Genomic DNA, 13,888 nt, shown 5'->3' on the forward strand with positions numbered 1-13,888 from the left:
GAAGCTGCGCGCGCAGAGCAGGTTTATTGAACTACAGACAACACGCTGCCCCGGCAGCGGCGGGGCCGACGTGGAGGCGGCGGGAGGGGGCCCGGTTCAGGACGCAGAGCCGGGACTCAGCCACTCTGACAGATTGGAGATTTCCTGGAGCCACAGCGCGTCCTGCGGGAGGAAAGGGGGCCCGGGGTGAGGACCCCTTGGCAGCGGCCGGGTCCCCGCCCTCCCGCCGCGCCCTCCCCTTCGCGGCCTTAGCCCGGTTACCTCCAGGCCGCTCCTGGGGCCCGTCCTGTTTCTGCTAGGGGTCAGGGGAGCCGCGGTGGGTTCCGCGCGGCCCAAGGCGGCCTCTGACGGGTTCAGGGCCCGAGGGGAGCGGAAAGCCCGCGTCTCCTCCACTCTTTGGCAGAGGCTGCCTCTTTTGAGACTCTTGTTTTCTACTTGCCCGCTGGTCCCTAGGAGAAAACAAGCCCGCTCATCTTACTCCCATGTCCTGTGCGAGGACGACCCTTGGGGGAAACGTGGGAGAAAGGGAGGAGCTGGAGTCCGGCTCTCTTAGCCCTCCCACCTCAGAACCCTTTCATCTGGTCCTGTCCGGATCAAAACCCGGCAGCTCCGGGTCTTCAGGGTCAGACTGAGGCTGCAGAATGGCTTCGGAGTCTCCCTGTAGCCACTGAGCTGGGCCTGGGAAGAGGCATCTGGGATTGAACCAAGCCCTCACTTTGGGCTTGCGCCCACTTGGTCACTTCACACAAATTCCTCGTGGAGTCTGTACCATCCAGCTCCTCCCTCCCTGCCAAGCTGTGATTCCCCTGCCAGAAAGCCGGCCTCACCTCTCTCCCCCTTTGTTGCGCACGCTACATTAAGCAGTGCAAACTTAAAGTAAGTTTGGATCTATAGGTTCTTCCTGAGCACGTCCTGGGAATGTAGATCAATGAGCTTTTCCCTGGGTGAAGCTCACAGATGCTAGGAACGATGCAGAAGTGTGTACAAAGTCCAGGGGTAAAACAAAGAAGCTGTTAACCATCTCTGTAAGTGAAAAATGGTTTCCTTGAGATGTCTGAGATGGGTTTTGAAGGATGAAGAGTAATACACCGGACTGACAAGGCAGAGGAAAGGATTAACAGGCTGAAAGGGTTAAGCAAACACCCAAAGGCATTAAACAGTATCCCACACAAAATGCAAGGTGGGCGTCCAAGGAGATGAATCTGAATGGGTTAGTGGGAATCAGAGAAGGCTAAGAAATGGATTTTTATCTGTAGGAAATAGGAAGGCAGTGAAGAGTTTTTAAACACTGGAGATATATTGTTAATTTTGTATTTCAGAACAATCATTCGTCAAAGGTTTGGCTTAGAGTCAACTTAGAAGAGGGAAGACCTCAAGAGCCCAGAAGTGAAGGCAGCAGGGATGAAGGAGTCAGAAGTATTCATAAGGCCAAATCGACAAGCCTTGGTGGTAGACTGGATATGAAACATTAGAATGGGGGGCATCTCAAACGAATCTCAGGTTTCAGATGTGAAAAACTGGATAGGTTGTGCTATTAATCATGACAGAGACTGAAGAAAGAAGAGCTGATCTTGGGTGTGTGTGCAGAGGGCAAGATATCAGGAGAAAGGAAGTTAAGGTACCAGTGGGACCGCCATATGGAGCAGCCTAGTGAGCAGATATATCTCCCACCTAACACTCAGGAGAGACCTGGAATGGTCATACCAGCTGAGGAGTCTTCTGCCCAGAGGCAGGGGTCAATGCCTGGGATGGGAGAGAGCAGCTAGGGAGGGAGTGCAGTATGAGCACTGTTTGGGGGTGGCCAGAGGAAGCTAGTCGAAGAGAGAAGATAAGAGATGAGATGGGGATAACCTGGTGAGTCATAGTCTCACAGGGCCAAGCTCTGCAAATAGTCCAGGTGTGATAAAGATAAATGCACAATCATCAATTTGGTAATTAAGAGGCCTTCCCAAACAAGAGACTTTGCAGTTCAGAGGCCACAGAGAAAGCAAGTGCCCTGGGTTAGGGAGAGAATGAAAGAAAAAGAGGGAAACAGTGTAGCTTGCTTTTTTGAGAACCTTGATTGAGATATGATGGAGAGAGAGAGGTGGGAGAAGTTCAAGATCATGGGAGATATCCTTTTGAAGATGGACCTCCTGAGGGAAAGGAACTCAGAAAAGAAGTTGAAGGTGCAGAAATGATAATGTGCTACCAAGAAAGCAGTAAGGATAATGCCACCCCTGAGCCTGGAGGGGGTGAGTCCCTATGCTGATAAGGTTCTGGCAGTGGGGGGAGTACAAACTGGTTGAGTTTACTGAAAAAAGAGATTAGTAAGTGAAGTAGGAGGCTAAATCAGGAGGACGAGGCTTGGTAGTTTTTTAAAAGAATGGAGTGGCCACTGAGGAGAAGACCAGGAAGACAATGGAAAGAATTGACAAACTGAAGGCTCCTCAGGGAATGGACCACAGGTGTACAGTGGCATCACACACTTAGTGATTTTCTTCAGTGTAGCTGCCCATGTGGAACATACGACTGATGGCAACTAGAGTTGCAGCTCTGTAAGGCAGAGCAGCTCAAACACTCTTCTAGGGGGCGGTCCACCAGATCATAAACACCTAGATTTTAAGGCTTATGTTGCATTGTAGAAAAAGCATGGGCTTTAGAGGCAGCAGGAGTTCAGATCCTCCTCCTGCTAAGTGCTCTACCCGATCTCTGAACCTGGGTTGTCTCTTGTGAGAGGGGGCCAATGCTACCCACCCCAAAGGGTCACTGTGAAAGTGGTCACTGGAAGAGCCTAGCATCTCCCTGGGTCCACAGAAGGTGCTGAATTAAATGTTAATTTTTTTCTTCTAAGGAAAGTACTTATTCTTTTGTCTTTTCACTACATAAATACTGAATCGTATGTGGTGAATACTGAATTGTGCTATATGATACGCTTCCGTTCTTCTAAACCTCCGAATCTAAATTATAGATTCTTGGCTTTGTACCAGCCTTCACTGCAGGGTTCTTTTCAGGAGGAACAGCCCCCACAACATTTAAAATACAGTTTAAATGACAGAATGATTCAGAAACACATCTTAGGCCTAAGCACAGGCACCATGCAGTATGTTGTAGCTGTTACCCTGGAATGAGGAATTTTACCAACAAAGCACAGTGCTGAAAGCAGTCCCCAAATTCCCTCAAGCCCAGGCATTGTTTGGTCCGACAGTGCATCCCCACCAGCCTGGCTCTGTTAGAGATAGACCAGGGCCGGACTGCCTGGGTTTGAATTCTGGCTCTGTCGTTTACTAGCATTGTGACCTCAGGTAAGTTTATTGACATCTCTGGGCCTCCGTTTCCTCATCTGTAAAATGAGGATAATAATAGTACCATAGTATTGTTTTGAGAATTAAGAGCGTTAATACACTTTCAAATCTCAACTAGTGCCTGGCACCTGCACCATACCAGTTCAAGCACCAGTGGCTATGATTATTTTCAGACATACACACCTGCTCCTGCAGGCCCTGAAGGCTGTTTAAGTGTTGGAGGGAGGGGAAAAGACAATATAATCACCATCACATTACACACACTGGCACCTCCCCATAACATTTATCAAGGTTGAGGTGGTGTCTGCATCCAGGAGCAGACTCCAGAGCCCCAAACACAGTAGTAACCAAAACCAAGGACAGCCACAGTAGCAACACTATAATGATGAAAACATTGAAGGAACCAACTGAATTCAGGGCCCTGCCCCATCATGTGCAGCTGTCTAACTGCACAAACTGTGAGAAATTTCTAGTCCTATTGTACCAGCTTTTGTAAGGGAATGCCTCCTGCTGCCCCAGAATACCCAGAGTGGTGGTGGGAGCCAACCAAATCCCAGAAGAACATTGCTGTGGTGTAAGGTGCTGTCTGAAAGTTTGAAGTCACATCTTTTACTTCCCAGCTTTGATCCCGGGCTCACCTGAAAAGCTGAAGCCTTACCTGCAAGGAGCTCCAGGCTGCTGTTCTCATGTGCATCCTCTGTGCTCTGCTCTGCATTGTTTTTCTCTGGGAGCAGCTGCTTAAAAAATTAGAAGTCCTAAGTGAGTTTTGCAGAAGCATGAACAAGCCCCAGTGAGATCACGTGCCTGGTGGCTTTGTTGACTTCACAGGGCTTTTTCCTCCTTCACCTGGAACCCCCTCTTACTTCCTCCTGGCTCATGTGAACCCCCTGCCCAGCCCCCAACTTTCAAGACTTCCTTCTTCTTTTGGAGCCTTTGCAGTTCACTCCAGCCATTCCGGGCATTTCCTAGCTTTTCTGAACTCCGGTCACTCATGTACTGTCTGCTCCATTCCTTGGGCTCGTAAGTATGCATTGCATGCCCCTTTTCATCAATTTATGTATTTATGTCCATTTTCTACATCTTAAATTCCTTGTAAGGTTCATCATGCCTGTATCTCTTTTACAGCTAGCATAGTGCCTTGCACAGGGTAAGTGCTCAACAAATGACTGACTGAGGTCAAACATGGGAAGCCACAGGGCACATTTTGTAGTCTTGTGTAGCCTTTCAAAGCCCTGCTATTTGGTTCAATTTGGACAGAGAAACAAAGGTCAGAACCCAATCCTCCCAGCTCCTTGTTTTTCAATACAAGTATATAAAAATAGATATCCTGTTCATCAAAATTACAAACTTTTGTGCTTCAAGGGACACTTAAATGAAAGTGAAAAGTCAACCCACAAGAATGGGAGAAAATATTTGGAAATCATATCTTATAAGGGACTTGTATCCAGAATAAAGAACTCATAGTTCAACTTTAAAATAACAACCCAATAAAAAAATGGGTTTGACAAAGAATTTGAATAGACATTTCTCCAAAGAAGAGATATAAATGGCCAATAAGCACATGAAAAGATGCTCAACATCATTCTTCATTAGGGATATGCAAATCAAAGCCACTATGAGGTACCACTTTATACCCACTGGGATGGTAGTAATAATAATAGATAATAACAACTGTGGATGGGGATGTGGAAAAATTGGAACCATTACACAGTGCCGGTGGGAAAGTAAAATAATGCAGCCAGTTTGGAAAACAGTTTGAGTTACCATATGACCCAGCAATTCTGCCCCTAGCTATACACCAAAGAGAATTACAAACATATGTCCACACACACAAAAATGTTTACATCAGCATTATTCATAATAGCCAAAAAGTGGAAATAACATGTCTATCACCTGATGGATGGATTAAAAAATGTGGTATATATCCATACAATGGACTATTACTCAACCATAAAAAGGAATGTACTGTTACCTGTTACAACATGGATGAACCTTGAAAACATGCTAAGTGAAAGAAGCCAGACACAAAAATCCACTTACTGTATGATTCCATTTATATGAAATATCCAGTATAGGCAAATCCACTGAGAGGAAAAGTAAATTAGTGGTTGCCAGGGGACAGGAGATAGGAGAATTGGGACTGACTGCAAATTAGGTACAAGGTTTTTTTCTTTGGCGTGATGGAGATGTTCTGGAATTTACTGGTGATGGTTGCAAACCACAGTGAATATACTTAAAACCACTGAATTGTAAATTTACAGTGGTAAATTTTAAGGTATGTGAATTATAACTCAATAAAAAATGTATTCTATCATATGTTGTTTACCAAGGCAAGTTTCAGTTTCTAAGTAATTATATTCCAAGAAACATAGAAGAGGTAAAGATGGCCCTAAAGGTGTGAAAAAAGAAACAGTATTAGGAAAATTTCCAAACATCTTTTTTCTTCTTTGAGAAAAAGCTTATTCTTTTACTTCACTCCAGCCTAGAAATCTCATGTAATAAACATTTACTCAAGGAAATACCTACATTCAGATATAAATCTCTGAGTCCTAGGAGAGCCTTGCACACCTTCCATTCTCATCAGGTCCCCCAGATGAGACAGCCCTATCCTCAGGATAGACCTCCTTGAGTTTAACACTCGATGAGACATTTAATTCTGGTCTACCACCTGCGAAACAATACCTTTCCTTAAGAAGCTGCCTCCATGCTACTGCTCCTGCTTACTCTGGGTTTAAGTTTTTAGTCCCTACACTCAAATGTGACAGTAAGTCCAGGATTACTATCTTGTCTTCATGGCCCACTGTCCTCTGTTCCAACACCAAGGCTTAAAATCTCCACTCCTGGCACGACCTTTCCATGAATATATTCTATCAGACACTAAATATTCTCTCATTTCTTTCATTTCTCCATAAACTATATAATAGCCATGGATGGTTTTATTCAATATTACTCGAGGTCAACTATTCTACTTTACCTGTTTAGAAATGGAAACTGAGGGACTGGTGCAGAGGTAAAAGAATTGGACCTATCATCATTAATCTTGTAGTTTTTAGCTATAGCCACTGGGTGCCAGTCGTGTGCCACTAACAAGTTACTAATCACTAAATGGCCATTATCCGAGGGAAACGGTAATGATCTTGAGTAGAGAAGTATGGGTTTGGTCACTCATCTTCCCTGGGCTTGTGATCCAGTCCTACATGGCAAAAATGTTACTAGGCTTCGGATCCAGGAGACCTCATTATAAATCCTAGCCTTGCCATTTACTGACTGTGTGATTCTGGGCAAATTAGAAAAGTTCTCTAACCAGTTTCTTCATCTATAAAATGGGAAATCTACAACCTACCTCATAGGATTTTTGTAGAGATTAAAGTGGAAATCTTGGCACAGATTAGGGATTCAATAAATGTTCCTTCCTTCCAAGCCCTATGACTACTGCATAAGACTAGCCAGCCATCTGCCAAATTTACTGGGCTGTGAATGGCCCTGAGGCTATGGGCCATCACTATAGCAATACAGTGGGGCAAAGGAGGTCAGATCATTTCCTTTTCAGATCTCACTGGGATATCAGAGAGGCCCAAGCAAAAGGACTTCACAGGCTGAAACACTCGTAGATCCTGCCCGTATATCTCAAGTCCTATGATAATGCCACATGCCTTACCCTTGACCTACCCCTAGAAATTTGAAGATATAGATGGCTGTAGTGAATTAAATAGTAGCCCCCCAAAAGATATGTCCAAGTCTTAACTACTAGTACCTGTGAATGTGCAAAGGGTCTTTGCAGATGTAATTAAGGATCTCAAGATCATTGTGGATTTAGAGAGGGCCCTAAATCCAATGACAGGTGTCCTTGTAAGAGAAAGGCAGAGGGAGACTTGAGAGACAAAGGGGAATGGCCATGTGAAGATGGAGGCAGAGACTGGAGTCATGTGGCCACAAGTCAAGGAACATCTGGGGCCACCAGAGCTGGAAGGGGTAAGGAAGGATTCTCCTCTAGAGCCTTTGGAGGGAGTGTGACCCTGCCAACACCTTGATTTCAGACTTCTGGACTCCAGAACTCTGAGATAATGAATTTCTTTTGTTTTTAAGCTACCAAATTTGTGGTAATTTGTTACAACATCCACGGGTAACTGATACAATGGGTATTAGCTTTTACCTATTCGCTCAAGTTGTGGGCAGCAGCTTACCGAGCTGAAGGGAAACCAGCAAGAGCATTTGCAGTGAGCCAGTTGAAAGGAACGGCAGATGCATTCCTAGGAAGGTGCTTCCTAGAAGGTACATGCAGCCATGAAAAAAACAGTGCAGTGAAGGAAGTATTTATAGGGGCTTCACTGCTACAAAGCAGAGGAGAGTGGGCAAATCCGTGAGATGCTGTGATCCTTGGGTGACTAGGTACCCAAACCTCCCCATCTGATCAGGCAAACAAAAGTAGGAAAGAGGCAGAAGAGGTGTCTCTCAGAAACAGTGTCTGTAATTTTTATAGCAACTTTATTGAGATGTAACTTGCATACATATAATGAATTGCATCTTTATAAAATGTACAATTTGATAAGTTTTGGCAAATGTACATACTTGTGAAACCATCAAGATAACCAGCATATCCATCACCCTCAAAAGCTTCTTTTGCCCTTCATTACTCCTCCACTCCCTCCAACTCCTATGTCTCCCGTCTTCAAGCAACCACTGATCTGTAACTACAGAGTAATTGTCATTTTATAGAATTGTTATAAATTCAGTCAAGCAGTATGTACTCTTGTATTTCCACGTTTTTTCATTCAGCATGATTATTTAGAGATTCATCCATCCTACTGTGTGTATCAACAGTTCACTCCTTTTATTGCTGAGTAGTATTCCACTGAATGGATATGCCACAGTGTGTTTATTCATTTACCTGTTGACACTGGGTTGTTTCCAGTTTTTGGCTATTACAAATATGGTAGATGTGCCATGAACATTGGTGTAAACATTTTTGTGTGGTATATGCTTTCATTTCTCTTGGGTAAATACCTAGAAGTAGAATGGCTAGGTCGTGAGATAGGTGTATATTTAACTTTTTAAGAAACTGCAAAACTGTTCTCCAAAGTGGTTGTATCATTTTTTATTCCTACAAATAGGGTATAAGAGTTCCAGTTCCTGCACATCCTTGCCAACACCTGGTATGGTCAGTCTTTTTATTCCAAGTAGGTGTGAAATATTATTTCATTGTGGTTTTGATTTGCACTTCCCTAATGACTAATAATGTTGAGCATATTTTTGTATGTTTTTTAAAATTAATTAATTAATTAATTTTATTTATTTTTTTGGCTGCATTGGGTCTTCATTGTTGCGCGTGGGCTTTCTCTAGTTGCAGTGAGCGGGGGCTACTCTTCGTTGTGGTTCGCAGGCTTCTCATTGTGGTGGCTTCTCTTGTTGCAGAGCACGGGCTCTAGGCGCGCGGACTTCAATAGTTGTGGCACGTGGGCTTAGTTGCTCCACGGCATGTGGGATCTTCTGGGACCGGGGCTCAAACCCATGTCCCCTGCATTGGCAGGTGATTCTTAACCACTGCGCCACCAGGGAAGTCCCCATATTTTTGTATGTTTATTTGCTGTTTGTATATCTTCTTTTGTAAAACGTGTGTTCAAATCTTTTGCCAATTAAAAAAATTGGGTTGTTTGTTTTCTTATTATTGAGGTTTGAGAGTTTTAAAATAATCTGAACATGACGGTAAGATTTTTAACTAAAAGTTCAACTTCCTTAATAGTATAAAACTACCAGGTATATGGAGCTATTTCTTCTTGAGTGAACTTTGGTAATTTATGTCTTTCAAGGAATTTTCCATTTAATCTAAATTGTCAAATTTAGTGCAGTGTTCATAATATTCCCCGATAATCCTTTTAATATCTGATGCCACCTCTCTAATTTCTGATATTAGTGGCAATTTGTGTCTTCTCTTATTAATCTTCTTTCTCAATGAACCACCTTTACGTTTCATTGATTTTTTTTCTCTTTTGTTTTTCTATTTTACTGACTTCCACTCTGATCTTTATTATTTCATACTTCTGTTTATGTTTAATTTGCTCTTCTTATTCTAGTTGAAGTTGGAAGCTGAGGTCATTGATTTAAAACCTTTTTCTTTATCTTTTTCTTTTTGGCCGCACCACATGGCATGTGGGACCTTAGTTCCCCAATCAGGGATCAAACCCCTGCCCCCTGCAGTGGAAACACGGAGTCTTAACCATTGAACCACCAGGGAAGTCCCGAGACCGTTTTCTTTTCTAACACAGGTATTTTCCTCTCTAAGTACTGCACTAGCTATGTCTCACAAATTTTGATAACATGTACTTCCATTTTAATTAAATTAAAATATTTTCTACTTTCTCTTTTGATTTTGTGTTTGACCCATGGGTTGTTTATAAGTGTGTCATCTAGTTTCCAAATATTTGGAGTTTTCCAGATATCTTTTTCTTATTGATTTTATTATAATAAAATATAATAATTCTATTGTGGTCAAAAACATACTTTATATGACTCAGATCCTTTAAAATTTATTGAGATGTATTTAATGGCTCAGAATATAGTCTATCTTGCTATATGTCCCTTGCATACTTAAAAATAATGTATAGTCTACTGTGGTTGGGCAGAGTATTTTATAAGTATCAGTTAGGTAAAGTTAATTCACAGTGTTATTTGAGACTTCTACAAACTTACTAATTTTTTTTTTTTTTTGGCTGCGTTGGGTCTTCGTTGCTGCGCACGGGCTTTTTCTCTAGTTGTGGTGAGGTGGGGCTACTCTCTTTTGTGGTGCGCGGGCTTCTAATTGTGGTGGCTTCTCTTGTTGCAGAGCAAGAGCTCTGGGTGCGCGGGCTTCAGAAGCTGCAGCACGTGGGCTCAGTAGTTGTGGCTTGCGGGCTCTAGTGCGCAGGCTCAGTAGTTGTGGTGCACGGGCTTAGTTGCCCCACAGCATGGGGGATCTTCCGGGACCAGGGATCGAACCCGTGTCCCCTGCATCGGCAGGTGGATTCTTAACCACTGCGCCACCAGGGAAGTCCCCAGACTTACTGATTTTTCTGTCTACTTGTTCTACAAATTACTGAGAGAGGTATGTCGCGATCTCCCAATATAATTGTGGACTTTATTTCTCCTTAGAGTTCTATTAATTTTGCTTCATGCATTTAAAAACTCTCTAAAAAGTTTTATGAATGTTTAGAGCTATTGTGTTCATTGTACTCACTGTATTATATTCATCATTATGAAGTAACCCTCTTTATCCCTAGTAATATTCTTTGCTCTGAATTCTACTTTGTCTGATACTATACCCTCTCCAGCTCTCTTTTTATTAGTGTAAGCATGGTATATCTTTTTCTATTCTTTTACTTTTAATCCATTTCTGTCTTTATATTTAAAGTGGGATTCTTGTAGGCAGCATATAGTTGGCTTTTTATTCAATCTAACAATCTCTGCCTTTTAATTGGGTTGTTTAGACTATATTTAATACGATAATTGATATGGCTGGGTTTAATATATCATCTTACTAATTGTTTTCTATTTGTCTCATCTGTTCTTTGTTCCCTTTTCTTTTTCATCTTCTTCTTCTTTCAGATTGAGTATTTTTTGATAGATTATTTTCTAGAGCAGTTTTAAGTTCATGGCAAAATTGAGCAGAAGATAGAGAGATTTCCCATATTCCCTCTGTCCCCACTGATGCCTCTCCCATTATCAACATCCCCCACTGGAATGGTACATTTGTTACAATTGATGAACCTACACTGACGTATCATTATCATCCAAATTTCATAGTTTATGTTAGGGTTCACTCCTGGTGTATATTTTGTGGGTTCAAACAGATGTATAATGACACATATCTACCATTATACTATCATATGGAATAATTTCACTGCCCTAAAAGTCCTCTGTTCTCCCCCTATTCATTCCTCCTTTCCTCCTAACCCCTGACAACCACTGATTTTTTTTTTACTGTCTCCACAGAGTTTTGCCTTTTTCAGAATATCATGCACTGTATTTGGAATCATATAGTATGTTGCCTTTTCAGGTTGGCTTCCTTTTACTTACTTATATGCATTTAAGTTTCCTCATATCTTTTCATGGCATGATAGCTCATTTCTTTTTCAGCACTGAATAATATTCCATTGTCTGCATGTACCACAGTTTATTTATCCATTCACCTACTGATGGATATCTTGGTTGCTTCCAAGTTTTGGCAATTATGAAGAAGGCTGCTGTAAACATCTGTGTACAAGTTTTTGTGTGGACATAAGTTGTAACTCCTTTGGGTAAATACCAAGGAGCATGATTACTGGATCACATGGTAAGAGTATGTTTAGTTTTATACAAAACTGCCAAACTGTCTTCCAAAGTAGCTGTACTATTTTCCATGCCCACCAGCAATAAATGAGAGTTCCTGTTGTTCCACATCTTTGCCAGCATTTGGATTTTGGCCCTTCTGGTAAGTGTGTAGTGATATCTCATTGTTGTTTTCATTTACATTTCCCTGATGACATATGATGTGGACCATCTTTTCATGTGCTTATTTGCTATCTGATGCCATTTTTCGTGAGGTATCTGTTAAGGTCTTTGACCCATTTAAAAATTTTTGTTGAGTGAATCCATGGCAGAGCGGGCAATTTGAACGCCACCCAGCCGGGGCACGCGGCCGGGGCGCTGCTGGCCCTCACCTGGACGCCAGCCTCTGCCTCTGGACCCAGAAGGCCGAGAAAGAGCCGCGGGTCCACAACCCTGAGCGCCTGCCATGGGCCCGCGCCGACAGATCCCTAAGCCCGAAGCCCCAAGGAGGCGCACCGCAAGCCCGGCTCCCGCCGCCGCCCAGCCGGGCCCATACTTAGGCACATCCTCCCATCAACTTGCTCGCCGGAGACATTGGGTTCTGAAGGAGATTCGAACTCTTGAGAAGAGCACACACCTATTGTTAAGGAAGAACCCCCTTCTGCCGCCTGGCAAGAGAAATATGTGTTAAATTCACTTGTGGTGTGGACTTCAATTGGCAAGCTCAGGCCATGCTGGCCCTACAAGAGGCAGCAGAAGCGTTTCTAGTTCATCTCTTTGAGGATGCCCATCTCCTCTCCTTACATGCCAGCCGCGTCCTTCTTTTCCCAAAGGATGTGCCGTTGGCCAGGAGGATCCGAGGCATTCAGGAAGGGCTCGGCTGAGCTCCTGCCGCCCGTGACTCTGGATGATACCCGGGAATCTGCCCGTAACCAGGACCAGATCCTGTACAAGGTGCTGCCTGGACTTGCTGTCTCTGAGCAGAGTGTGCGTATTGCTTTTGTAATTAGGTTTTTTTAAGAAGGAGACTGCATGGCTTTCCTCTGTAACAGAAGTAATATATGACAGAGTCAACACACTCTGAAAGTCCTGAGAATAATTTTCAGATGAGGAGACTCCAAGTTTGACTTCACTTTGCAAATTATTCATACGACTGATGATTTGGAAGACATTTCCAAATCATTTCCACCAGCAATAAATGAGAGTTCCTGTTGTTCCACATCTTTGCCAGCATTTGGATTTTGGCCCTTCTGGTAAGTGTGTAGTGATATCTCATTGTTGTTTTAATTTACATTTCCCTGATGACATATGATGTGGACCATCTTTTCTAGATCTGTACCATTTAAATTTTTTACCATATGTATATTTACTTTTATTTAAAACATAAGGGAAAAAATAAGAGACGACCACTTCAATCAGTTGCATGGAAGAGCCTGGCGCATCCAGCATACAAATCTCTGTCCTTCAGATTGACTTCATCATTAGTGGCAGCAGCAAGTTCCTGTGTGGATTGTGCCTGTCGACAGATTATATAGCTTTTCAAAAACTCAATTGGGGGCTTCCCTGGTGGCGCAGTGGTTGGGAGTCTGCCTGCCAGTGCAGGGGACGCGGGTTCGAGCCCTGGTCTGGGAGGATCCCATGTGCCGCGGAGCAACTAGGCCCGTGAGCCACAACTGCTGAGCCTGCGCGTCTGGAGCCTGTGCTCCGCAACAAGAGAGGCCGCAATAGTGAGAGGCCCGCGCATCGCGATGAGGAGTGGCCCCCGCTTGCCGCAGCTGGGGAAGGCCCTCGCACGGAGGCGAGGACCCAACGCAGCCATAAATGGATAAATAAATAAATAATTTAAAAAAAAAAAAAAAAACTCAATTGGGATGAAAATAGGAAATTGTTAAGGTTTGATGTTCTGGCTCCTTCTGGTAAATTCCTATCAAAATCATTCAGAAATTCTAGCTTGTAGAATTTATTTTATTCTTATTTACAAATCATAGACAATGTATCATAATTTATACTTCAGAATTTTTCATTCCAGGACTTTTAAGAGCCTTTTCAATGTTTTTACAGGTATTTTTTATAACTTCCTTGTGGAGAGATAATAAAAGTAATTCTTTAATGAGAAAAAGTTAAAGCGAAGTTACTATTATACAGAGATTATACTGTGTTCTTTGTGTGTTAGCGTTAAGTTCTTCATTTGGACACTTTGCCAACAGCCACAATTTAAACGAGAGAATTCAGGGATGTGTTTTTGTCTCCAGTGGAGTAGAGTATGAGCAGATAAAAACCTTGCCCATCTCTTGTAACTGAAAGCAGTTTAAGAGATTTCCAGA

At 42.9% G+C, this 13,888-nt stretch overlaps 1 protein-coding gene and 1 pseudogene across 3 annotated transcripts in view; one reads left to right on the plus strand and one right to left on the minus strand.

Moving 5' to 3' along the window:
• Positions 1–5: 5 nt before the first annotated feature.
• Positions 6–13,888, minus strand: part of TOP6BL (TOP6B like initiator of meiotic double strand breaks) — a 95,357-nt gene continuing 81,474 nt past the window's right edge. The window contains exons 14-16 of one of the 2 annotated variants that reach the window (XM_082340887.1): positions 3,943–4,018; positions 262–449; positions 6–162 (exon numbers count right to left, since the gene is read on the minus strand). In XM_082340887.1, coding sequence (XP_082197013.1) covers positions 97–162; positions 262–449; positions 3,943–4,018 — 330 coding nt within the window. In that variant the 3' untranslated portion in view covers positions 6–96. Of the gene's footprint in view, positions 163–261; positions 450–3,942; positions 4,022–13,888 lie in introns of both variants that reach the window. The other variant, XM_082340888.1, reaches the window with a different exon arrangement.
• On the plus strand, positions 11,957–12,582 carry LOC309605249 (histone H3-like centromeric protein A pseudogene; annotated as a pseudogene). Its single transcript has one exon. The product of its transcript is annotated as a histone H3-like centromeric protein A pseudogene (transcript).

This window comes from Balaenoptera borealis, assembly GCF_965194805.1.
Source record: "Balaenoptera borealis genome assembly, chromosome: 11".
Lineage (NCBI taxonomy): Eukaryota > Metazoa > Chordata > Mammalia > Artiodactyla > Balaenopteridae > Balaenoptera > Balaenoptera borealis.